This window comes from Marmota marmota, unplaced genomic scaffold (assembly GCF_001458135.2).
Source record: "Marmota marmota marmota unplaced genomic scaffold, marMar, whole genome shotgun sequence".
Lineage (NCBI taxonomy): Eukaryota > Metazoa > Chordata > Mammalia > Rodentia > Sciuridae > Marmota > Marmota marmota.
Genome location: NW_026000026.1, coordinates 44,542,323 through 44,567,951, shown reverse-complemented (window position 1 = coordinate 44,567,951; position 25,629 = coordinate 44,542,323). Strand labels below are relative to the sequence as shown.

Sequence of the window (25,629 nt, the reverse complement as noted above, 5' to 3'; positions counted from 1 at the left end):
ATTTATTAAGTTATGATATACAAATATGAACAAATGGGTTGTGTTACTGTGCCCATTTTACAGAGGCAGCCACAGAATCAGGGAAGGAAGGGAAAAAACTGAGTCCCACCAGCAGCAATCTGAACCCTAAGTCTCCCATCAACAAGCCCAGGAGCACTAGCTATGCAGTGTGGAAGCCTCAGATGGAGGCTACACACTGACCATCGGTTTGTTCCATGATCATGCCAGGCATGGCCCTTGAGTGTGTCCAGCAGGACATGTTGAACAGTCAGAGTGGTAACTCACCTCTCTCCCTACTAGGGCCTGACCCTTCTCTTTCCCTAGAATAGGCTAGGGCTCTATTCCTATTTCTATTTAGATTACTCTCCTGCCTCCCACTCAAAGGTAGGAGAATCAAGAGTGTCAACAAATTGAAGCCTCTGAGAGCCACCCAGTGTTTACCTCCCTGGGGGAAGTTAGACAGCTGCTCTCGACTCTTCCTGTGCCTTAATATCCCTGCCATGGATGGGGCAGTAGCGTGGCAGGGATACGGCCTCTTTATAAGTTTATTGCTAGAGCACTTAAATGTACTTTCTCAGCCACCCTTAGTTTTTCCTTCATTTGAAGGACAGCATTGGAACAAGGAATAGATAAATAAAACCTTCAAGCAAGGAAAGAGTTATGTTATTAAATTATTTTGCTTGGTAGAGGTAGTATTTACAAAGACTGAGGTCCTTTCAGAAAACTCCTAGAAACCCATCTGTAAATGTCACAAGCTATTTAGTTGGGACATGGAAGTGCCAAGGACTTCAGCTTTCGAGATCCTAGGTAGGATTTGTTTTGTTTGTTTTGTTTTGCAATGTGGGCCTCATTATGGTAGAACTTCGTTTCATGACTCCAAAGGACTCATCTATCCTTCTCATTGTCTCACATCCTGACTCCACTCAACCAGGGCTGAGTCAAGGGCCAGGAGGCTCCCAATAGCTTTCAAGGGATCTATCACCAACACACAATATAAAGGTGGCTTTGTAGGGCCTTCTGTGAGAAAACTGGACTGTGATGTTCACCACTTATGAAAAAGTCTGGAACTGTAGGGGAAGATTCCACATCAGAGCCATCTCTCAGATTTCATGTGTCTGCTTCAGGGCATAGAGTACAACAACTAGGTATAACTTAGTTGGTTCTCCTAAGTTCAATCTGTATGCCTCTCTGTAAAAAGAAATTCAACACAACCCTCTAGCCCCAAATAGATAAAAGATGATGGCAAACAGCTTTGAAACTACCACTTCCCATCAAGGACATGATCCTCTCTGCCTTTGGTCTTCACTTCTGGGCATTTAGCTATATGAGTGGCCTGTCCCTGCTTTAGTGTCAGTATGTTGGTGACTTATCCTTAGCCATTCATTAGGGTGCAACTGAAACAGTTCACTGAAGAACTCTGAAGAGGATGAGAGCATTTCCACTTGGATGTTTTTCCATCTACTCCAGCTTTGAACTTAATACAAGTTGACTGTCCTTCATCTGAAATGCTTGGGACTAGAAGTGTTTCTGATTTCAGATTTGTTTTAGATTCTGGAATATTTACATATACATAATGAAATATCTTGGGAATGGGCCCCAAGTCCAAACACAAAATTTATTTCTGTTTCATATACATCAGTTTTGTTTGTTTATTTATTTACTTATATAATGATGCTGGAGATCAAATCCAAAGCCATCCACACCTGGCAAACACTCTTAATACTGAGCTACATCCCCAGCTCTCCACAATATTTTTAATAATTTTGTGAATAAAACAAAGCGTCAAAATGTGTAATTTTCTACTTGTGGCATTGTATTGACACTCAGTTTCAGATTCTGGAGCATTTCAGATTTTAGGTTTTCAGATTAGGGATGCTTAACCTGTAATCTTAAAATCTCAGGCTTAGTTGCTAACTGTGGGTTTTAGCTCTGTATCTTCCCCAGGACCCTCACTGAGAGAAGCTGCTGGCACTTCTCATGGATCCCCCTGAGAGACCAGTGTGTGTGTGGCTGAGTCACTTGTTTGGTAGATGCTGTGTTTCTTAAAAATTGCCTTATTTTTGTTTTCATTTTTCTTGTGCGTACTGTATTCTTAACAAACTGACCTGGCTCAATTAATTTGCTAGAGTTTGTGTTCTTCGATAGTTTTGTTCAGACCCCAAATGGACACCAAGTCATGGACATATGTAGACCATCACCATTCCTCTTCTTTCTTCCCTCTCCTCCCACTGTAGATACTTTACAACTCTGTGTTATACCTAAAAAGCTATGATTAAAACCAAGTATGTTTTGGTACAAAAAAGCCAAAACAAAAATTTATCTCAACTTTTACTAAGTGTACTTTGTTTTACTATTTAAAATATACATTATGGAATTTTTCTTTTTTATTTTATCTACCTTCTGTTGTGATAAATTCCAGAGTTTCATGGATACATACTGCATTTGAAAAATATTTTAGCATTTGCCTATTATGTGGTAAAGCAGAAGTTCCAGTCCAAGGACTTCATGAATATTGTCTTAATTCTCAAAAACTACATTCAAAACATTTATCAGGTGACTTTGTCCCTATAGTCCTCTAGGTTCGTGTTGCTGATTAGATGTAATAGAGAATGCATTAATTACAAAATTAAAGAACCTGCTTTAAATGAGGGTTGTTCATGAATCTTTGCAGTTGTTATACTTCATATGAAAGTATTTGAACTTTGTGAGATAAGTCAAACTGTTAGTGCAGCTTTACAGAAAAGTACTGCATTTTTAAAATTGAGTTTGTATTTATTGCTTACATTGGAAGGCTTAGTCCTCATTTCTCAGAGACTCCCAGCCTCTGGAGAGTCTCTCCTGTGCATGACCCTAGTTTCTTCTCCAAGTCCTCCACCTTCCCCCATCTAGATTTAGATGTCCTTCCTCTCTAAGTATACAGGTTGAGCATCCCTAATCCAAAAGTACAAAATCCTAAATGCTCTGAAATCTGAAATGTCTTGAGTGATGCTCAAAATCTTATGCCTTTTAGATTTGGATTTTTGGATTAGGGATGTTTAACCAGTAAAAGGCTATGCACATATTACAAAAATTTTGAAACCTCCAAACCCTGGGACACTTCTTGTCCTGGCATCTTGTGGAAATTAGATACCCCTTTCCAGACCCTTTCTGGGACTCCAGAACCATATGAAATTGCCATTGTTGGTTTGCTTTTGAGGTAATCTTTAACTTCTCAGAGCCTCAGTTTTTTCAGTTGTAATGTAAGAAGTTTAATGCCTTCTTTGTCAGGTTTTCTGAAAATTATAAACGAAACTCCTTGTGCCCAATTGATTAGCATGTAGTAGGATTGGTAAATATGTCTATGGACAGATGGCTAGAAATGTTATAGATGTTTGTTGTCATGGCATGAAATGAAATGGCAGAATGGATTATCTCTCAGTTTGCACGATTTCTTAAAATTGAGACTTTTTAGAGTGGTCAAAATTCACTTAGGAGGTGCTGGGACACATCAACAAACCAGAGAAGTACCTCCAGTCAGCTGGAGCAGAGGTTGTACCTTTGGCCTGGGGGAGACAAGCTGCACAGAGCAGATCTGCTCTCACATGGTCAGTTCAAAGATGGACAACTGCAGGAACTCAGGCATTAACATTCTCTGTGACTCCCTAGCAAAAAGAAGAGGCCAGCAAGTTAAAAATAAAAGTAACATAAAAATTCAGAGAGAAGGCTTTTTGGAGAGAGAATAGAATTTGTTCTTTCAAAATAAATCATTTCAAGTTTTTTTTAATTCTTGGCTTTCCCATGTATGTGTTATTTGGCAGAATCTGCTTTTCCCATGTTGAACTACTCGATGCCTTCTCTTTTTGAAATGGTCAGTGTTACCTGTTTTGTAAGGAAAATGCTGTGGCTTTTTTTTGTTTGTTTGTTTTTAAATCTCTCCTACTCAGGGGAATTAGATGGTATTAAGTGATTTTTTTTAATCCAGGTAGAAATCTTTTATTTATCCTCCAAAACATTTAAGTTAAATCACATTGGGTGACTACTGAAATGACCATGTATGTGCTCACCTTTAGTAAGATTAGCATTGTCACCAAGCTGAGGTACCAGTGCCTGGTAACTTGACCTTTCTCCCAGTTACTTAACCCATGGTGCTCACCTGGCTTGTAACAGCCAGCTAATTATAATCACTAAATGAGAGTCCTAGCAGTTGCTCATCGACAGACTCAATAAGACAATCACATCCTAGGACCCATCTCTGTAGCAAATTGACCTAGGTATTATATTCTGTAGTGGTGGTTCGATCATCACAGAAAATGTGGCTTGCTCTCCTGCTGAATTCTCACAGTGAAAGCAGTCACTAACCCTCCAGCTTAGTAGTTCCTTTTTCACGGCCCCTAGGATTTCTCTCACCAACTGCTTTAAAAATAAAAGAGATTGGGACTGGGGTTGTGGCACAGTGGTAGAGCGCTTGCCTGGCATGTGTGAGACCCTGGATTCTATCCTTAGCACCACATATAAATAAAGAAATAAAATAAATAATGCACTGGCAACTAAAAAATATTTTTTTAAAAAAGATTTATGATTTCCCTATAATTCACAAGTTTGATCCCCAGCACCAAAAAAAAAAAAAAAACAAAACAGGTTTAGTATTTCAATGATTTAAATACAATTTATCATTAGCTACAAGTTGACGGATGTGAACCTCACTTATTATTGCTCTTATTAAATCTATGCAAGTCATATTAGCAGATACTTCTCATTAAACATGTAACCTTTACTTGAACTTCATGTAGATGTAACACATAGGACACAGGTCTATTCTAGAAAGCATTGCTGCTTCCAGAGGTGTACACATTCTCTCTCCATGATGTTCGTGATATGGCAACATGTGCTCACTTTGAGAATCAGAATAAAACAATACTTACTTCATTTTTAATTTTTCTTTTAATTGGCAAATAACAATTGCATATATTTATGGGGTATAATGTGATGTTATACATGTATACATCAGAATGAGTAAATCAGGCTAATTAGCATATCCACCACCTTACATACCTGTTGTTTCTTTGTGGCAAGAAAGTTTAGAATCTACTGTTCAGCAGTTTTGCATTATATGGTACATTAGTATTATCTGTATTCATAATGCTTAAATTTGTTTTGCATGTTTCCATCCCTCAGTCTCAAGGATAATTTTATAGTAACTTACAACAGTTTACAAATTATACCTAAAATTTTAGAAATTATAAAGTATGATGCATGATTAAATTTTCATTTTCTCTGCACTGTCTGGTCTTTGAAATGTCCTCTGCCTATCTGGACTCCTCCTCCTCCCAGAGGTATCACCCAAGATGGTTTCTGGGGCTTTCTATGAAGACACCTGAACCAAGTCACACCTCCCTTTCTTTCTTGCCTGTCAGTCAAGTGTTTTTTCTCAGGGTCCTCAATGCTAACTCCCAGTACTAGTGTTGGTCTAGACTCTTGTGCCTCTCACTCCTACTTATGAGGGTATCTTATGTTCCCCTACTTCTTGGGGCATGGCTTCTTGGGAAATGCCTCATTATTCCTGTGTAGATTTCACTCAATCTGATTTATTTATTTATTTATTTATTTGCTTCACAAAACCCTCCAACTACACCAAATGTTAGAGCCAGCTCCCTTCCCTCAATGCCTAGTTTATTTATAAGCACAACCCAGAAGCCTACTTCAGATAGGGGCCATGACTTACATGTCTTTTATGTCCTTCATGAACTCAAAAAATAATTACCACTGATTAAGAATATGTAAAAATATTTTTTTTTAATTTATAAATGGACACAATACTTAAGTTGTGCCAGGGATCAAACCCAGCACCTCATGCATATTAGGCAAGCACTCTACCACTGAGCCACATCCCCAGCCCCTCTAAAAGTATTTTTTAAAATGTTCTCTCATAGCTGGGTGCAGTGGTGAACGCCTGTAATCCCAGTGTATTGGGAGGCTGAGACAGAAGGATCACAAGTTCAAAGCCAGCCTCAGCAATGGCAAGGCACTAAGCAACATGCTGAGACCCTGTCTTGAAATAAAACACAAAATAGTACTGGGCATGTGGCTCAATGACCAAGTGCCCCTGAGTTCAATCCCCAGGACCAAAAAAAAAAAAAAAGTTCTCTAATTCATGTAGTCTTCTTGACCATTGGGGTCTACAGAAAATGTGTACTGGTGGCCCCAGGGACATACATGCAAGATGTTTCAGAAAAGAGTGAGACTCCATCTGTGCTGTCTCACATGGATGTGGGAAGTCAGGAAGGTAAAAGCAGTATAGGAATAGAAAGAGGTTTCCAAAATGATAGTTCTACACAGTCATTGGGGGTGGGTGAGAGCAGTCAGAAACATCAATTACAATGTAAATCACCAATATACTTGATCAGTTTTAGAATATACTCTAGGGGGGACTCACATTTTTAGAACTCAAATGACATTGTTCTAGTGCCTAGTCCCCATATTTCAGTTTTTAATCAAGAAAAACACATCCCCTGAAATATTTCTCAAATGTTAGATGAAGCATTCAGGCCTTGGGACAAGGAGGTCATAAAACCTTTTACCCATAAAGGGGAAGATCATCCTGCCTTACTCTTGCTGGCAAGGCCCATAACTCTAAGCCAGATGCCTAACCACAGAGTCAGAATGCATGAGTGCACAGGCCCAAGCCCATCTTCAAGTGCTTTTGCTCTGTGATGCCAGGGCTCCAAACACCTTGTTTCTCTTTTTCCAGCTGCTTCATGCAACCTAGAGTACTACAAGTACCAATAGCTGCTGCTATGATAAAACAGGTATATATATGTCATCATTTGCCTCACTGCAACATGGTCCTGTAGGTCACCTCAGAACCCCCTTGTACAGATGAGGAGATGGGAGTTCTCAGGGCAAATGACTTGCCTACAGCTATATAGCAATCCATGTAGCCATCCCATCAGCCCACTCATTTATCCATCCATTCATCACATCAATCCACATATCCCATCCATTCATCCATCCATCCATCCATCCACCCATTCATTCATCCCATCCTATAATTTTTATCAAATGCTTCCTACATCACTGTTCTTCAGTCTTAAGTCTTGACTCCTGTGATACTCAACCATTTACTGAATGTTATAGTACTGGGGGAAGTCTAAAACATATCAGGGCAAGGTTGCATTATCATTAGCCTGAGTTCTGCTGGAATGATATCTTGGTTAGAGTAAGGTAAACACTTGCATCTGTAATCAGTGTTTTATTTTAACCAGGCTTTCTGCGATGGCATATGAAACATCAGGCCTGAATTTCTAGTCCCTCTTTTATGCAGAGTCATTGCACAAATGATTTTACCCTCTTCAGTGTTTTTTTTTTTAATGACACAAAGTGGTACATAATTAAAAGTAAGGATTTTCCAGAAGCTTTATTACTCTTGGAAGATGGCAGCTGAAGAAATCTTGCTGCTTCTCAGTGTTTGATTGTGGAGCAAAAGCCACATGGATCTTTATGGGAAAGCTCTGTTGTTCTCTTTAACATAGCATGTTAAAGCATGTTATGATTTAATAATCCATATCTGATGGTGCTAAATCGTTCTCTCATTGAAAATGTTCATACAAAATAGTCAATTAATAAAACTTTGAAATTCTGCATTAGTTTTCTTCAAAATGTGGTCAGAAATAAGCCCAGTAATTTTTACTTAAATGAGCTCATTTAAATTTCCCAAACCTTGATGCATAAAGGAAAGGATTGAATTAATATAGCTTATTACTTCAAATTCTGGATTCTTCCATCAGTAATACAGATAATAATTTAGCTAGGAAGTCACCATTTATGCCAGATTAGCTATAAAAATTGCCAATTTATTTTGTGCTACTTTGCTTCTGGAAGGAAACAGAAGGATCTATTTGTCTATTCTCATTCTTCTGTCAGAACGAAGCAATAGTATTTGTAAATTAACTTAACATTGAACATTTCAAACTTCCTAACTAAAAAAGAAATTTGAAATATGAAGCTGAATGTGTAAGGGAGGAGAAAGAGGCCAGCATTTGAGGGTATATACATTTTTTGGAATAAGTTTTTTGCCTATGGCCTCAGGGCAATTCACCCATCCATGCATCACAACTCAGTCTGGACTCAGGGTTGAGCCCTGCTTATTATTAGCTGGGTGAGCTCCAGATCATCTCTACCTCTGCTTTCTTATCTGTGGTTTGAGGTTTCCCAAAGGGTCTGATGAGTTCATGGCTATAAAAGGGCTTTATGAGTGGAGAGCATCATGCCAACACTGGATAAATTGGTTTTATTTCATAATGATTCCATATTTTTTATTCTGAGATATAGTTCAAACAGAACTCAGGCTAATTATAAAGTAACCTTACCATGATACGTGTTTGAGAATCCTCCAAAATACTCTTAGAAACAAGGATTTAGAAGAGGGTCTAATAGCAAGGAAGTGCTTTTCTTTTATTTGAAGGAAAAATTATGTCTATCTAGGATATTCACTAAGAGTAAATATCCAAAGGATGGATGATGGATTGGTGGGTGACAGACACAATTATGGAAAGAAATAAGGAATAAGGAGGGAAGATGAAGCTGGGCTTTCTGGTGTGGTGGACTGCCACAGTGGGATCAGACCTGATCTTCTGGCCTAGGGACCTGCAATACAACTCTGCTTCCTTTATAAACTGAGAAACATCTCCATCTCTCTTTAAATAAAATACAGAATGGCTCCCAAAGACATTTTCCTCATCTGGACCATGTCTCATGCCATTAATATAAAAACTGCTGACTTAATGGAGCTGCTTTTGATCTATCAAGAAAAGACACACCTAATTCAATTTGGCTATTTTTCCAAGAGTTAGTGTCTTAATTTGCAAGAGATTGATTTGATTATAATTTTAAGTAATACTGCAGTTATCTTTTTAGTCATGAAGATAATATCAAGTGACTCTATAAGGCTTAAATGTGGAAAGTCCCAGACAATTGTATGAGTTGGGAATGTTATGTTTAACAGCATTCAGGGTTGTTTCCGTTTTTTGTACATTCTAAGGGTATATTTTAGTCAGATTGAAGGGGATCTTGAACAGGAAATTTTGCATATAAAATGTAAAAGCAGACAGTTTTCATTAAAGTGCAAAGTAGTATAATCCCACAATATGACATAGAAAATCAAAATATAAACATTCATCCTTTTTTATTTGACATTTTCTTTTGAAAGCATGCATTATCATGAGAGATTTCTAATTCTGATCTTTGTTCCCAGTGGGACAGTCTTGTTTCCTTATTTCCTTCTGTATTAACTCTTTTCTTTTAATTTTCAAATTTGTTTTAATTAGTTTTACATGACAGTAGTATGCATTTATGCACTTTGATATATCATACATAGATGGGATATAATTTCTCATTTTTCTGAGTACACATTTTGCAGAATCATGTTGGTCATGCAGTCACATATATACATACAGTAATAATGTCTGTTTCATTCTATTATTTTTCCTATCCCCACATCCCCTCCCCTCTCCTCCCATCACTTCCCTCTACCTAATCTAAGGTAACCTATTCTTCCCTAGTGCCCCTCGCCTTATTGTGTCCTTCTGTATTACTCTTTTTTTTTAGTATTACTCTTAAAAGTTGAAAATGTTTAGGTATCAGAAGGACCTACTAAAATGTTGAGGAAATATTGAATGTGTGGTCCAAATGTCAGAAGAAACTTAATGTCTGCTCTGCACCTGATGACATGTCCTCCAAGTACAAAAGAAGATGGAACACAATCCCTTTTCTTACTTCCCACTTTCCATCCTGAGCCAGATCTAGTCACAGCTCACATAGAAAATTGCTTCCCTATAACCAACCACTTGAGGGACACTAGTGCTATCCATGTCAAGTGAAAGCCAAGGGGCTACTATAGCACGTGCATAATGATGACACCCAGAGGTACTGGAGGACAAGAAGCACACACATAGCATCCCCCATTAGCTCTCACCAGATACAGGGTACAGGAGGACACCAGCACACAGACCAGTCAGTCATGGAGAATTCTAAGAAAGAAATGAGTACAGGGACAGAAGCCTCTGCATTAATATGTGCAGGATAAAAGGGCCTGGTGTGCCACCATACTGCAAAGACCCTCACCTTATAGCCACAATGATGTAATTTAGTGAAACTGTCACTCTTGTCCTTACTCTGACCCACAGAGGTTTCTCTCACTGGCGTGGTAAGATCAAAGACACTTACTTGAGATGCAAGCATTGAGGTTTGTTTAGTTATTAGGCAGAGAAAATCTTTCTAAACATCATAAACTTTCTTTCCTCTGAATTTGTTGAATGATAGTATCTTGATTGGAGTTGGTGGGAAAGGCTTTCATTTCCTCCTTCAATTTCCACTAAAACCTGAGTGGGTAGAACTTGGCTTCTGTTAGTGGTGCTGTCACTTGTCTCTTCTTTTGGAGGAAACTCTTGATGTCAAGAGGGAGAGCTGTCGCTGGGAGCCAGGACTTACAAGTCAGGTTACTGGTACTATCTGAGGGGCCTAGAATAAAACACCTCACTTCATTTTTGTCACATTTAATGTGCCCTTCAATGTCATCCTCTATAAAAAGACCATGAGAGACCTCAACATGTATTTTTCTTTGTCTTCCTCTGGTATCATGATAGACAATTTACCTTACTCACCACCAATTAGGAATATCACAGGAATGCATGGTCACCTTATGAGATATTCAACCCAGTGTGCTTCTGCTGGGGATTCCTCAGGAGGTAGATGATTTCTCTACTCTTTTCATTGGAAAGCACTTCAGTGACATCCCCAATCACAGAGCTAGTCTTTCATCAAAGCAGATTAATGTACTATATGTGTATATTTTTTTTCTTTTCATAGAATAGAATCAAAATGAGCAGAAGGTATAGAATAGCACAGTTGAACGTGCTAGGAAATCAAAGTAATTTCAGCAGCCCCTGGGAATTTTTGTGACCACCCTTGATAGCAAAACATCAAAATTTCCCTCCACAGGGAGTGAGGATACCGCTCAATGGTAGAGCAGTTGCCCAGCATGTGCACGCCCTGGGTTCCATCTGCAGCATTGAAAAAGAATTCCCATTACAATATTTAAGTAACTAATGTATGCTTCCTGGTTGTTGCTTTTGCTTTGTTTGTTTTTTCCCAAATGTTGAAGCAAATGCTGAGACAGATGTAAAGAAGTAAAAGAGGTATTTTTGCCCTCCAGCTGCTCAAAATCACTTTCCCAGTCATGATGCTAATGAGACCAATGTCCCCATTCTCATCTGACCCTTTGGAGTTTGCACAGAGCCAATATGTGTTGACAGGCTGACTGTGCCTGTAGTCCAAGCAGTCCTGAAGATATCTCTCGGTGCCATCCCAAGTGGTGGCTCAACCTCCGTGTCCACACTGTGTGGCTTCTGCCTAAGCAAGTAAATGCATCAGGTACTATTTTTTTTAAACTGTTTATTTATTTATTTATTTTAATATTTATTTTTTAGTTTTCGGTGGACACAACATCTTTATTTTATTTTTATGTGGGGCTGAGGATCAAACCCAGCGCCCCGCACATGCCAGGCGAGCGCGCTACCACTTGAGCCACATCCCCAGCCCAAGGTACTATTTCTAATAGTCAAAAATCAGTGGCTTTAATATGAAGTGGCAAGCATAGTTTTGCTACTTTGGGTCATGGAAGAGCTTTGTTATTAGAATTCCCCAAAATTTCCAGTTAAGTTTCCATATTTGTGGCATTACTTTTTAGCTCTGATAAGTCTATGGTGTGTATTGAGTTTCAGGTGCAGGTCAGCAGTGATATTTATCCTTCAGGTATACAGGAACACCCAGTGCATCCACTCCAACAGTCTGAATAGGCCGGGAAGTTCATTTAGCAAGCTTCACATGAGCCTTTTTCCTCATTTTGTAGGTCACTGTCATTTGGTAAACCCCTAACTTTTCTTTCAGTTTTTCTTGTCATCTGATAATTTTGTATTAAGTGAATATCTTCCTGGAAAACTCAGATGCCTTTAAGCCATTTATAATTATTTTATGTTATATATAATTTTCTCCTTCTAAATATGTGTATTTTTATTATTTTTAAAGCACAGAAGAAAAAACTTAATAATGGCTCAAAATTTATAAACATCATGAAAATGAACTATTTCTCCAAAAATTACTTTCAGATATGAAAAATCAAGAAAATCTGTTCAGATCCTGAGGCAAATTCTTTGGACCACAAAATTTACTTCTGCCAAGCCTGGGCCTAGTCAGGTTGTCCATGGGCAGCAGTTGAGAATATTCTGATGCCACCATAACCAGAATACCTGCCATAGATGATTTTTTTTTTTTTTGGTTTTTGTCAGTTTTGTTTTCTGATGATCTAACATATATCATCATGACTATATTTTATTCTTAGAATCAACCTAGATACAAACTGATCTGTAGACCAAAGGGAAGTGGCTTTTGCCTTCAAGATCAGAGTAGTTAAAGAGTAAATATTAGGTAACTCCATTCAAATTATATTGCATTAATAATACCTGTAATGTGATTTATTTAATAATTTTTTTCCACTTGTAGCCAGTGATGATAAAGTTAGTTTAAAATCCACATATATTGCTATTTAATTGTATGCTTTTTTAATGCTTTGCCACAAACAGGATTCAAGGCATTTCGAGATGGTTCTGCGTTTCTAATTGTTTTCCAATTTAGTTGTTACTTTGTGGATATTAAATGCCAACAAAATGTCAGCAGTGGTCATCTCTATAATTAAGATCAAGATCATATCTTTAGGACAAGTGAAAAACCTGTGAAAGAGAAACAGTTCAAGTGACATTGACTCCCTTCCTCCCAGAAATCAAGTTATTGGCATAAACGTGGCAGAACTCTCAGGTTTTCTATTGTTCATATTGATTCCTCACTTCTTCAGTCGTTTTCATCAGCGAAGTAGACTGTTGAATCTTTTCTCACCCAATTTGACAGCACTTTCACTAGTCTTGAAATAGCCCGAATGACTAATTTTCTTGTCACTTATATTTTTACTGATGTGAGATTTTGAGCGACAGTATCACGGGGCATTTTCTCGCTTGGTGATTTACAGAAGGTGAGGTGCACTGGGAGAATTGGACAGGATGGAAATGGAAAATGCTATAATTAAGGATGTGCTCCTTCACAAATCAATCCCCTGGGAAGAACTGGTTTGAACATTTCCAGTAAAAATATAGACCAAGTCTACTGCACCCTTGGAGTATCTCAGATTCGAAGAAGGAGAGTGTTAGTTCTCCATGCTGGAGCGACATAATGACACAAGAGTAGACCTCCAAAAGCCTGTAATTTAATAGCCTAAAGAAAATCTATTTTTTCCCATTTCCATTTGCTCTTATCATTTCCTCAGAATTATTCTTAAACTTAGTTACATGGGTATTTTCTTCTTTTTGAGCAGTGGTGAACTCTTCCTCTCTAGTAGGGAGGGTATCATTAGGGCTTGAAACCTAATGTCTTATACCTTTCCATGTTTAATTTTCTTTTCCAAAACATCCATTTTATGTGGTTACATTGTTTAGTAAAGTCATTCTCTAAATCTGTCACCAGGCTGTGACATTTATTTATTTGGGCCTTAACTGGTCTTCACATTTAAATTTGCATTACACTGAAAAACAAACAAAACTTTTATGGAAATAATGTATGGCTTTAGGATATAACTGGTCTCTCTCTGTTCCTGTCTTGATCATATGGAGTTTCATCCATTTATCTCTAGCAAGAAAATGCGAACCAAACCCTCCTGTGGAGCATCTCACCAGGTGGCAGGTGCCAGGGGAAGTGTTAAGGATACAAAAGGGCATCAAAGAAGAGGCTCAGCTACTTTTCCCAGAAATGTTTCTCCTGTGACTTCTTGCCAAGCTGCTCTCTTTCCATCCCTCCCTCTCCCTTTCCTGTTGTTTTACCTCTGCCCACCCTCTAGTGTGGGAGCAGGGCTTCCCAGCATTGCAGTCTCCCCACCACCATCCTCCAAGATCATCTCCTAACCCCTAATAACCCTGCCTTCCCTCCCCAGGCCCTTTTCATCAGCATCTACACCATTCTCATACTCACCTGAGTAATGATTCCTGAGTTGTACCCTGACTTTTTTTGCCTCCCATTCACCAATGGCGGGCACCCCATGCCCAGAGGTGTCTGCCCCACACAGCACCTCTGCCCCATGCAGCTTCTCTTCCTTCTCTCCACCATTCTCTCCACCATTGCCTTTCTGAAGCCCCCACCACCTCTTCCTCCTCACTAACTTCTTTTCCACCTATCTATCTCCCTTCTAGGCCTTTCTGTGCATACACACAAACCACCTTCCTCTAACTCTTTCTCTACTCCACAGTGAACACAGTGTGTGTGTGTGTGTGTATATATATAATATAATATATATATTATATCACCCTACATGACCCTCTCTGTGCCAATTCTTCCTAATTATGCTGAAGCCCATTTTCAGATGTCCTGGTCATTTCAAATCTGTAAGTAACCTTTATCTTTCTACAGCCCAAGTGTGTGTGTGTGTGTGTGTGTGTGTGTGTACGCGTGCACATGTGTATGTGTGTGTGTGTGTATTATATGCCTAAAACATATATATTATATATCTATTTTCTGAAATGCAAAGAGTAAGTGTGGAATATGGAGGTGCTTATACCTCCATATTAGTGGAACATAGTGGTACCAGTCAGCATTGACCCCTTCAGACCTTCAAGCTACTCTAAATTCTCCTTAGTGGTGCACATCTTCCAAGTGCCATCTAAATACTAAAGTGAGATCACATATCACATTGCTTTCTGGACTGAAACCATTCAGACCCAGACCCAGACCCAGCCCATGGTTGACCTGCACCTCCTGCCACCTCTCTCCACTCCACAGCTCCAGTCTTCCTTCTCCTCCTTACAACACTCCAGCCCCTTCCAACTCATGTCATTCTCTGTGCCTACAGTCCTTTTGCCACCTTACCCAACCTCACTCTTGGGTAACTGCTCCTCTGCCACCTCTTCAGAGAGGTCTCTGACCTGCTGTGTCCCTCTTCCTTCCTGGCACCAGTATAAGGACAATTTGCCTTGTTCTTCAACCTTGTCTTTTAAATAGTGTCATAGGGGTATGCTGAACGTGGGGTGGCCTCCTCTTATCTTAAATTACATGCCTACTACCAACCGGCACAGACGGACAGACTGGACATTCAGCACACTTTCCTTTCCTTTTTTTTTTTTAAATTCCCTGAATGGCAGGGTATTGAACCCAGAACCTTGTGCATGATAGGATAAGCACTCTACCACTGAGCCACACTCCCACCCCAGTACATATTTCTTTAATGAATGAACATTTGAGTGAAGATAGTTTTGTTTTTTAAAAATGACAAAGTTACTTTAGATCAAGTTTTCTGAGCAGACTAGGACCATGTAGAGAAATCATACATGTAGGCCTATTATAGTTTGGGCATGGAATGTCCCCTACAACTTATATATTATAAGCATGGCCCCCAATGTGTCAAGATACAGAGATGGGGCTTTTTAGTCAATGACTGGATCTTGAAAGCTGTAACCTCATCAGTGTATTAATCCATTTGATAGATCAATAATATGAATGGACTACTGGGTGGTAACTGTAGATAGGTGGGGCATGGCTGGAGGAAGTAGGTCACGGGAGCATTACCTTGGGAACTTTATCTTGTCCCTAACCTTCTCCCTGTCCCCACCTTTCTTTCTCTCTTCCCCTCCCAATTTCCACTCTTTCCTCCCTCCTTTCTGACTATCATGAGCTGAGAAGCTTCTCCCTGCCATGCCCTTCTACCATGATGTTTCTGCCTTGGAGCCAGCCAACCATAGACTGAGACCTCTGACACCATGGAGCAAAATAAATCTTTCCTTCTTTAAGTTGGTCTTGTCAGATATTTTAGTCACAGCAATGAAAATCTGACCAACACAAGATATATGTATAGATAGATAGATAGATAGATAGAGATAGATAGATAGATATGTAATATTTCTGCCATTCCCAGATTCTGCCCAGCCCATTTTGTTGGTGTTTGTGCCTGGTAGCTCTATCTTGAAAAAGAATTTATATAGAAAAGTGTATTTTTCTGGTATAGTACCTCCACCCCCATTTGTGTCTGTGTTTGACATGAGCTCTTTGAATTCCATCTGACAGAGTTCCTCTGACTTTTTGAAAATGTTGAGCTCTGCCATTCTGGTCTATTTCTGAAACAAAGGCCCTAAAAATAGCACATCTTGTATACGTATACTTTCTCTAAATCTAATGGACTTTTTAAATCATTGTTCTCCCTAACAAACATAAGGAAGTTCATTTCATCTTTCTAATGGATGAGAAAAGATCCATTTGATTAGTTCTATATTCCATTCCCACCATATCACTTATTTTTATTATGAAATATGCATACATGCTAGAAAACATAACATTTACATAAGTACTAAAGAATGCTAAAACATGTCTCTGAATTAATTCCCCATTTGTTCCAATGTATTTGAAACCTCCTGTGTACTGCCTCCTTCACAGCCCAGAGATGGTTATCATTTCCTTGCTCTTCTTTGTTGTTGTTCTACATATGGAGGTAGCCCTGGGCAATATTCTTCACTATCACTTGCTTTTAACATTTATATGAATAGAATTGCATTAAATGTGTTCTTGAGTGACTTGCTTTTTTTTTTCTCAAGAAAGTTAAAAACAGCTTATTTCCCCCTTGTTCTTTTGCTGGTATCTGCAGCAAAAACTTTCTATCTATAGTTATAAACTTTTTTAAACAAGCACACATGTGCAAGAGTTCACAACCAAAGAGTGGTTTATCGACCCCTAGAACTTTAATCTCTTCCCTTGCCTGAATAATGCCAAATTGCCTCCCTGAGAAGTTGAGCCAGTTGCTTCCCACTGGTAGGTTCTGTGAGTTCCTGTACTCCATATCCTCTTTGACATTACATGTTTTATGTTTTGCCAATCTGGTATATATAAAATTGCATATCATTATTGTTCTAATAGCCCCGTTTACTAATCATATGGAGTATCTTTTTGACCATTCATAGTTTAGCTCTGAGAATGCCTAGGTCTTTTGCCAGTTTTTCCAGTGGATTGTCTTTTCCTTCAGGATTTTTAAGAGTTCTTTACATATTCTAGCTACTAACCCTTTGTCAGCTATGTTTTCAAGATGCTTTCTTCCTCCTTAGTACCTTGAGACTTTACGTCTTTACTTCTTCTCCCTTATGGTTCATGTTTTTGTTTTATTTCATACATTTTCCACACTTCAAGGTCATAAAGGATTTGCCCATACATTCTTATAAAAGTTTTATATCACTTATTTTGTCATCTACACATAATTTTACTTCAAATTATAACTTCTCCTTCCAATTTGCTTTACCTGGACTATAATATAATACCACTATACTAGTAATATTGTAACCTGAAGCAGTAGACACAAATTCTAGGCATTCCTTTATCCACTTAAGGAGAGTGTTTATAAGCTCAGAAGTATGAGTGATATAGGGATGAACCTGCCTGAACTTGCCTCATTCAGTGCCCTCAAGAAATAGAGTGGGCTAAATGGTGACCTCCCCCCAAATATGTCCAAATATTAGTCCCTGGAACTTGTGCATAGATTAAGGATTTTGATAAAAATCATTCTGGGTTGTCTAGATGGGTGCTAAACTGAATGCCAAGTGTCCTTATAAAAGATACACAGAACACAGGTGCAGTGGCACATGCCTGTAATCCCAGCATTTTGGGAGGCTGAAACAGGAGGATTGCAAGTTCAAAGCTAGCCTCAGTAATGGCAAGGCACTAACCAACTCAGTGAGACCCTGTCTTGAAATCAAATACAAAATAGGACTGGGGATGTGGCTTGGTGGTCAAATGCTCCTGAGTTTGATCCTCAGTACAAAAAAAAAAAAAAGGACAGGAAAAGCAAGAACAGAATCTCTCCTGGAGCATCTGATATAAAGTGAGCATGGCTCTGCAGATTTGTAGCTTCTGGTTTTCCATAACTAGTGAAAGAATTCATTTCTAAGCCACTCAGTTTATGGTCATTTACAGAAACTAACATGGAATAACTGACTCTAGAAAATCACTTGAACTCAGCTTCCATGTCCATGTCCTTCACATACTTGGGGGAATAGGACAATGGCAGAAAAGGCTAAGTTGCCTGAACATTTCAGACAGGTATGTGGTTGTCTGATATCTCCCAGTTGATTCCAAAACATGGCTTCCCCTCCTTTGCAGAAGACTGCTGTAGAGTTAGAGGTTAGGCAATGTTATAAAGGTGGCCAGCTCTGGACTTGCTTGTGTTGGTATTAAAGAACTACAAGAGTTAGGAATAAAAATTAAGGATAAGTACAAAACATACACACTGATGTCATAAAGCAAACTTCCCTTGAGGCCATTTTACCAAACTGAGTTATCATGTCTACTCTTGGAAAATTAAGAGAAGGTCCAGGCAAGAGGAATTAGAACGGTTAAAAAGAAAATGCAGTTTGCAGCACAGCATCTTATAAACCATTCTCTTTTTTCTTTGCCATAAGACAGTTATTCCAAAATATGGAAGGTTAAAATGCTAAGTAGTAGTCAACCAACACAGAGTTTGAATAAGCAAAGAGAAATTAAAATGGGGTAATAGTTGGTTTTTCTGTATTTTATGAAATCAGCATGGTCTGTGGGTAGAGATGCCCCTTAAATGTTATGTAGTTATGTACTGAAGTATAAATTGCAAGTTGACTTTTATAGCCCACATTGTCCTATTTAAAAGTTTAGCTCCCAACTTTGCAACCTTGAACTTAACCCTGTGTGTGCTAGGATTCACAACTTTGCAGAGAGCAATGGAAGTTAGGAGACCTGGGTTCTGGACTTGATTCCACCGTAGAGTAATTGTGACTCTATAAATCACTTTAACTCTTTGACCTTCCACTTTCTGCTGTCAAATTGATGCCATAGGACTTTTCCAGTTCATGAGGATCTAACATAAGGAGGTTTGCTTGCAATAAAACCCTACTGGAAATTTCCCCTGTTTTATCCACTACATTCTTTCTGGAATGTCATCCATAAATCCATATTCAGTGGGTCAGGGAGCAGACAATCCAGATTCACCATACTTCTTTCTTCTTCAGGAACCTGGGTAGAAGCTTTAAGGATTCTCTTTAGTTCTCCAGGCAGCCTGGATAGCACATCAGTATTCCCATTTTGCACGTAAGACCACCAAGGCTAAGAGTTGGAACAGTTTACCCCAGGCACTCCATCTTAAGGAGAAAAGGACCAGAATTCAAACCTAATCTCTTCTTTCATCAAAATGCAAGCTCCTTCCTTATAGTCATGCTGTTGCAATCATTTCTAAAAAATTAAAACAAATAATCAAAGTAAAATTGGAGGGATGGTTTTGGATTCTCAGGCTCTTGCAACACAGATTTAGCAGTGTGTGTCTGTTTCTCTTGGAAATTTTTGATAAAGTACAACCAGTGAAGACATGTAAGTAGAGGACTATTACTAATTGAGAAGATCCCTACATGGGAATATGGATAGAGTGGGTCACTAAAGAAATTCAAAACTACCCAGAAACCAAGAAGAATTTCTGCTTACTAATTTGAATGTTTTCTAAGTTGAGTAGTCAAGGAGACAAATTTCTCTTTAAAAAAGTACTTACTATATGTGACCTTTAATGAAATTCAGTACAGAACTAAGTTTCATGTGTTACTGGACTTTTTATAGAACAAAAGGGCAGTGACTAGCATTGAAACACATACCAGATTTTGTGACTAGGTGCTTCTTAAGCCACCCGCTTTCAGTCAGAGTTCTCTGACTTTCAACCAGTGGGCAATGTTCAGTGTACATTTTAACATATCTTCCACATGAGGAGGACTTTAAAAGTATTTTGAGATTTAAGTTACAGATGCCCTTTCTTATAGAAAGCAACTAACACTGAAGCCCTAAGAGTTGTTAGATAAGAAAATATTAGATAATATGGCTCCAAATCACCCTTACTGGTAGTTCTACTAATAAATTCAGTTAAGATCCAAGGGTGACATTTTTTTAAGGCTACTAAAAGAAATGGTTTTTTGCCATCAGTGAGTCTCTTGGCTGTTTCTAAATGTTACCAGAGCTAGGATGATATTTGTTTTCTCTTTGTCATGGTGTTTACATGCCCTGGCTTAGGCCACAAGTAAAATGCATTTCATGATGTCTTGGTCTCACCCCAAGCCCTAATGGATGTTTGTCTAAATGACAACACCCAGTTTAGCACTGTTAACACTGCAGTTAGGAGGTTGGGGAAGCATGTGCTACATGTGACAGTCCAGGACATAAATGGTAAGATTGGGGATCTTCTGCTAAATGAACACTTCTTCCTCTAGTATCCAGTTCTGGAAGGAACTTTTTGTTCTGTCTTCCATAGTGCCTTAGTTTAAGAGTCAGACCATAAATATTCACTGAGTCAGAAAATCTCAAAACTTGATTATTGCCCCCTGTAAATGTAGTTCTGGACTTTCTCTTGGAAGCCCAGATTTCTCAGCCTTGACAAGGACAAGCTTATGACAGTTGAATAGTGTCATCCAGGATGAGAATGATGGGCTGCTGTCTGGGGTCAATTTCTTTGGCATCATGCACAGCATCCCTTTTGTAGGTTTGATTGTGAGTTTGATTAACATAGCAAGCCACTTTCCAGATATGCCTTCCATGGAGTATTTAGCAAAATGCACACACATTTCTATTTTGTTCACCATTGTCCTGAGCACTGTATGTGGATGTGTTGGACTCAGTGGGACCTTTCAGGAAACAGCAGGACGATACTAGGCAGAGCATGACAGGTCTTTAGAGGGACGTGCCTGCTCTAACCCAGGCCCACAAGCAGACTGTGGATTGAAAGGGGGAGCCATGAATTGAGCGTTGACAGCGGGCCACGGCGGTCCGAAGGCTCAGGTGGTTGTCAGCCATAAGTTTAGCTCAGCTCTTTGAGTAATTTGTCACGCCTCGCTCAGCCCCTGCTGGGCCAGCACGTGCCAGCTTAGTGTCAGAGTGCCTGTTCGCCAGACGGCCACTCAGGCCTAACGCCCTGCTGTTCCTCAGACCAGCGGCTTGCTGGGGCCATACACGGAGGGCCGAGCCTTGGCGACAGCCAAGTGCTGTGCAGAATAAGCGTGTTCATAATGAGACGTGAATGGCATTAGTAGGTCCCTCTAGAATTGGGTCTGAGCAGGCGCCTCTTGCTGAGGAAGTTTGGCAGTCTGTTCATTAAGGCAAGTCACCAGGAGTTCAGCCCACAGCCGTGGAGCTAGTTCTGGCTCATGCTGCCCAGGCCTGGGGCTGTTGTGACCACCTATAGGACAGATTATAAATCATCAGAGGGTCTACTTTTGAACTCTTCAAACTCATTTCTTCTTTTTTTATTTTTATTTTAAAGTTGCATAAAACAAGCTTAAAGAGAAATTCTAGTATTGCTTTCCATGAAGAGCATGCCCTATCTCTGGGAAACCCCAAACAGTAACCCCTAGTCTCATATGTCTTTTGAATACTTGAAATAGAATGGACAGAGGAACTGAGATGTTATCTTTTAATTAATTAAAATTTAAATCTAGATAGCCACATGTGATAAATGGCTACCATATCAGACGGCACAGATCTAGATTGTCTCTGGTCACCTCTTGGTGTGAAATCATCCTTGAATATAACAGAGTAGGAAGAGGAAGAATCCGTATTTAGAAATCAATGTGCATACTTTACCAAAAGAAAATAGAAAAGTGCATGCCTATTTTAAAACACAGACTCTACTGGAAGCTAATTGGAAAGGTATAATTATTACCAACTTACATTTTTCAAGAGGCCATCTTGAAAAGGTAGTCTTAAGATAAAGTGAGAAATGCTAATATTACTTTTTCTTCTCTTGGAGCTACAAATTACAAACTGATGTTGATCCACATTCCCTATTTCCTGAAGAATTAGCACAATTTTCAAAATGACCAAAACACATCTTTTAACTTTTGCATTGATAATAAAGAAGGGGAAAATGAGACATCATGCCGACTTCCCCAAGTGTTAATTCATAAAGTCGTACGTGTGGTGCCTTCATCCATTGTCAGATTGTTCTGACGTTATCCTGTTATTGGAAGTGCATGATTCACCTTCCAAGGAAACAGAAGCCACACACAAAAGGGGAAGATTTGCTTTCTGCCCTGTGAAAGACTGCCACACGCAGGGGTCCTATTAAGACAGCTGGAAAGTTGCTTCGGCGTGTTACGCCTATAAGTTTTATTGGTGACTGGTTTTTGATTACACATTTGAATGCTGTGTGTTCCAGACTGCAATTTTAATTAAAAGCCAATAGTCTTTTTTTTCTCTCAATTGCATTGTGCACTGTTTGCTAAATTCTCCTACATATTAATTCTGATTTTCTAATATTTAGAGTTTATTTTGGTTAGTGGCTCTGATGTCCCTTCAGACTATACCTTCTGGCCTTTTCTCTTCCCAGTAACTTGCATTTTCTTATTTTTTAAAAAATGTGTTCACCCTCATATCGCCAGTTCTTGCTTGAAGTATCTGTTCATTATGTCCGTAATCTCACAAGAATGTTTTATCCACCCAAATAGAAAATGAAGATCCAGGGTTGTCTCACAATGGTCAACAGGAGGAAATGCCATTGCAATCAATGTTTCTTGTTTTTGTTTGCTTAAGTGGATTTTACTGATGCCTTGATGTTATTCTGTAACCATTAGTTTTTGTATTTTTTAGTGGAGCTAGTTTTGAATGTATTTAAAATTTAAGAGAAACTTAAGTGTTAAAATCCATATCTTACTAATTATGATGAATATTTAATTTTCTGACAAAATGCTAAAGAGATTGCAAAATACTGTTCTTTACACACAAACAGCAAAGTTGCATAAGTGTATTTAAAACAAAGTAGACTGTCACAGCTATGCATGCTGTTTTGCAAATGCATTTGTCTCCTTAACCGATTACTTCAGCTATGAAGAGAGAGCGCTGTATCTTGAAGCAATAATTCAGAACCACCGAGAAGTCATGACATTTGAGGATTTCGCAGCTCAAGTCTTTTCTCCCTCTCCCAGCTACTCCCTCAGTGGAACGGGTGAGTGTCTACATTATTCTCCTCTCACACACTTAAGATGCATTCAAGTAGCAGATGTACACCTGTTTTTCACAGATAAATGCTTGCAAATTTAAGAAGAGCATTCTCCCTCTGAATCAACTAATGAATATCAAAAGGAATGATGACATTCATTTTAATTTGTTTTGTATCCGAGCTGTTCACTCCATTCCTTTTTTCAGCTATCCTGTTAACCCCCGAATCTAGCAAGGTTAATGAACTTTTTCTCAGTAATGTGCTCTGGTTCATTCAGGAGTGTGGGTTTCTTGCTGAGCTGGGAACATGTTGTTTAAAAGCGATGCCCGAATCAGTGCTTACTTATCAAAAAAGAGTTCCTCACAGTCGAAGCCGTTGCTACTAATGCTAAATGGGGATTATGCTGCCGAGATACTAGGGTCAGGGATTAATGCAGGAGACATGGAAGGACAGTGTCCCCAGGCCCATCATTACAGAGTGCGGCAAGCACACTTCTCTCTGGAGTGGTCGGTGTCATGTGGACAAGCCACTGACTGGAGTAGCACCTGGTGTGGAAACCATTTAGAAACTGGCTTACAATCATTTTCATGTATTAGGCCACTGGCAAATTGCAAACATTGCCATAGATTTCCTTATTTCTAGGCACTTAACTCTTTTTACATTTCCAATTTGAAAAAAAATATTTACACTGCCACTTAACAAGATGATACGATTACTATAAGTTCTTTTTTCAAAGACTAGTATTATTACTTGTAAATTTTTGCATGTAGTTATAGATTAATTGCCTTTCAGACAGTAAATAGGATATTTAGTGATCACATGTTGAAACCCTCAATGCAGGGCTTCCGTCATCTTCCGCGGATTTCAACACAATCCGTGAGAGTGCTTAATAGATTTCTAACCTGTGTCAATTGTCTCTGAACACTGCCTCACTTCTCCTATTCTGACTTAACAAATATCTTACACACAAAGTGAAAAAAATTAAATTCGGTGAAATAAATCACTTACAAATAAAATCAGCCATGCATCATTGTTTAACATCGCTGGCTTCAATCCTTGCCTCTCGGAGCTTTGTTGGGAGATAAGAGGGAGAGGCATGCACTTGCACGGGGAGCCAGGAGCAGCAGGCAGAAGGCTTGGGAAGATAAGCAAGCTGGCAGAGGTGCGGGAGCAGCGATTTACATAATCACGCCTCTGCTTCCTGGTGAGGCGTCAAGAAACACTGGGATGGCCTCTATTGATCTTTGTTGAACTGGAATACTAAACAACATGAGAAAAGCTTATAACTTAAAGCTTTGATTAATGTTTCTTACATTAAAAAAGTAGAACAGCTGTGAATTGAATTCTTTTATACACTCTGCCAACATTCTATGACCAAAAAAAAAAAAAAAATCTGTTTCAATGGAAATGAAGATTTCATACCCAGACTGGCTAGAGGTTTAAAATTTTTTCTGATTTTTTTTTTTTTTTTGCTTAAAGAACATGAAGGATCTGTAGCAAGCTGCTTTTTTTAAAGATCTCCTTCAGCTTTTTCCCATCCTCATGAGATATTGGGACTTGATTTTTCAGTGCAGGAAAAAAAAAACTCTTGAAAAAGCATTTCATTTCTAAAAATTAAAGGAAAAATTTAAATAATTGCATTTTTTACATTCCTTGACTGTTATATTCTTTTTTTTTTTTAAGTCTGGTTCTTTTTTTTTTTTTAAGACAGAGTGAGGGAGAGAGAGAGAGAGAAAATTTTTAATATTTATTTTTTAGTTTTCAGCGGACACAACATCTTTGTTTGTATGTGGTGCTGAGGATCGAACCCGGGCCGCACGCATGCCAGGCGAGCGCTACCGCTTGAGCCACATCCCCAGCCCAACTGTTATATTCTTAAGGTTGCAGATTAAGATGTTATCAAAACAAATAATGATGGGCTTTATTTTCTATGAATATTTTAGCCTCTATGTAAATTAATTTGATCTTTTCCCAAAATTTCATAATTATTTAAACCAATTCAAATGAGTCAGTGTGTAGGTAACACCTTAAGTGAGACCCTAGGAATAATTTAAGATTTTATAACATCTACTTAGAGAGGATTGTTAATGGGCTTGAAAAGGTCATATTCTTTATAGAGTTACCTACCAGAATAGATTCTAACAGAATGTGAGTATGGGGATTGGAACTTTTACAAAAGGAACTTGAAATCCAATGCCAGATATCAAAAACAGATGCTACTTCTTCATCTTGTCAGATTAACATCAGTATTATGTTTCATAATGTTCATGGTTTAGGGAATTCAGTGTTGAGTGATAAAATCTTTTATATATATATCACATCTGTCCTTCAGTATGATTTTAAGTCTGTGCATAATGTTCTCTTTTAACACTTTGTGTATCTAACCTTAAATGATTAAGAAGAAAGGGAAAATGATTTGAACTGGAATTGTGGGGGTGGTATAATGAGGATGTAACATGTCAGCACCACATACAGTCAGGTTCTCAGAACCCCATCCTCTTCTTATTTACACACCAGCTTTGCTTTTGAGGAATCCTTATCCCCATCTCTTAGTACTTTTACAGATGAAAATGTTTTTTATTTATTCA

At 38.7% G+C, this 25,629-nt stretch overlaps 1 protein-coding gene across 1 annotated transcript in view; it reads left to right on the top strand.

The window, feature by feature from the left end:
• Ralgapa2 (Ral GTPase activating protein catalytic subunit alpha 2) overlaps positions 1-25,629 on the top strand; it is a 293,361-nt gene that overhangs the window by 247,702 nt on the left and 20,030 nt on the right. Inside the window, exon 39 of the mRNA XM_048811857.1 lies at positions 22,926-23,047. Within this exon, the coding sequence (XP_048667814.1) occupies positions 22,926-23,047 (122 nt within the window). The remainder of the gene's footprint in view (positions 1-22,925; positions 23,048-25,629) is intronic.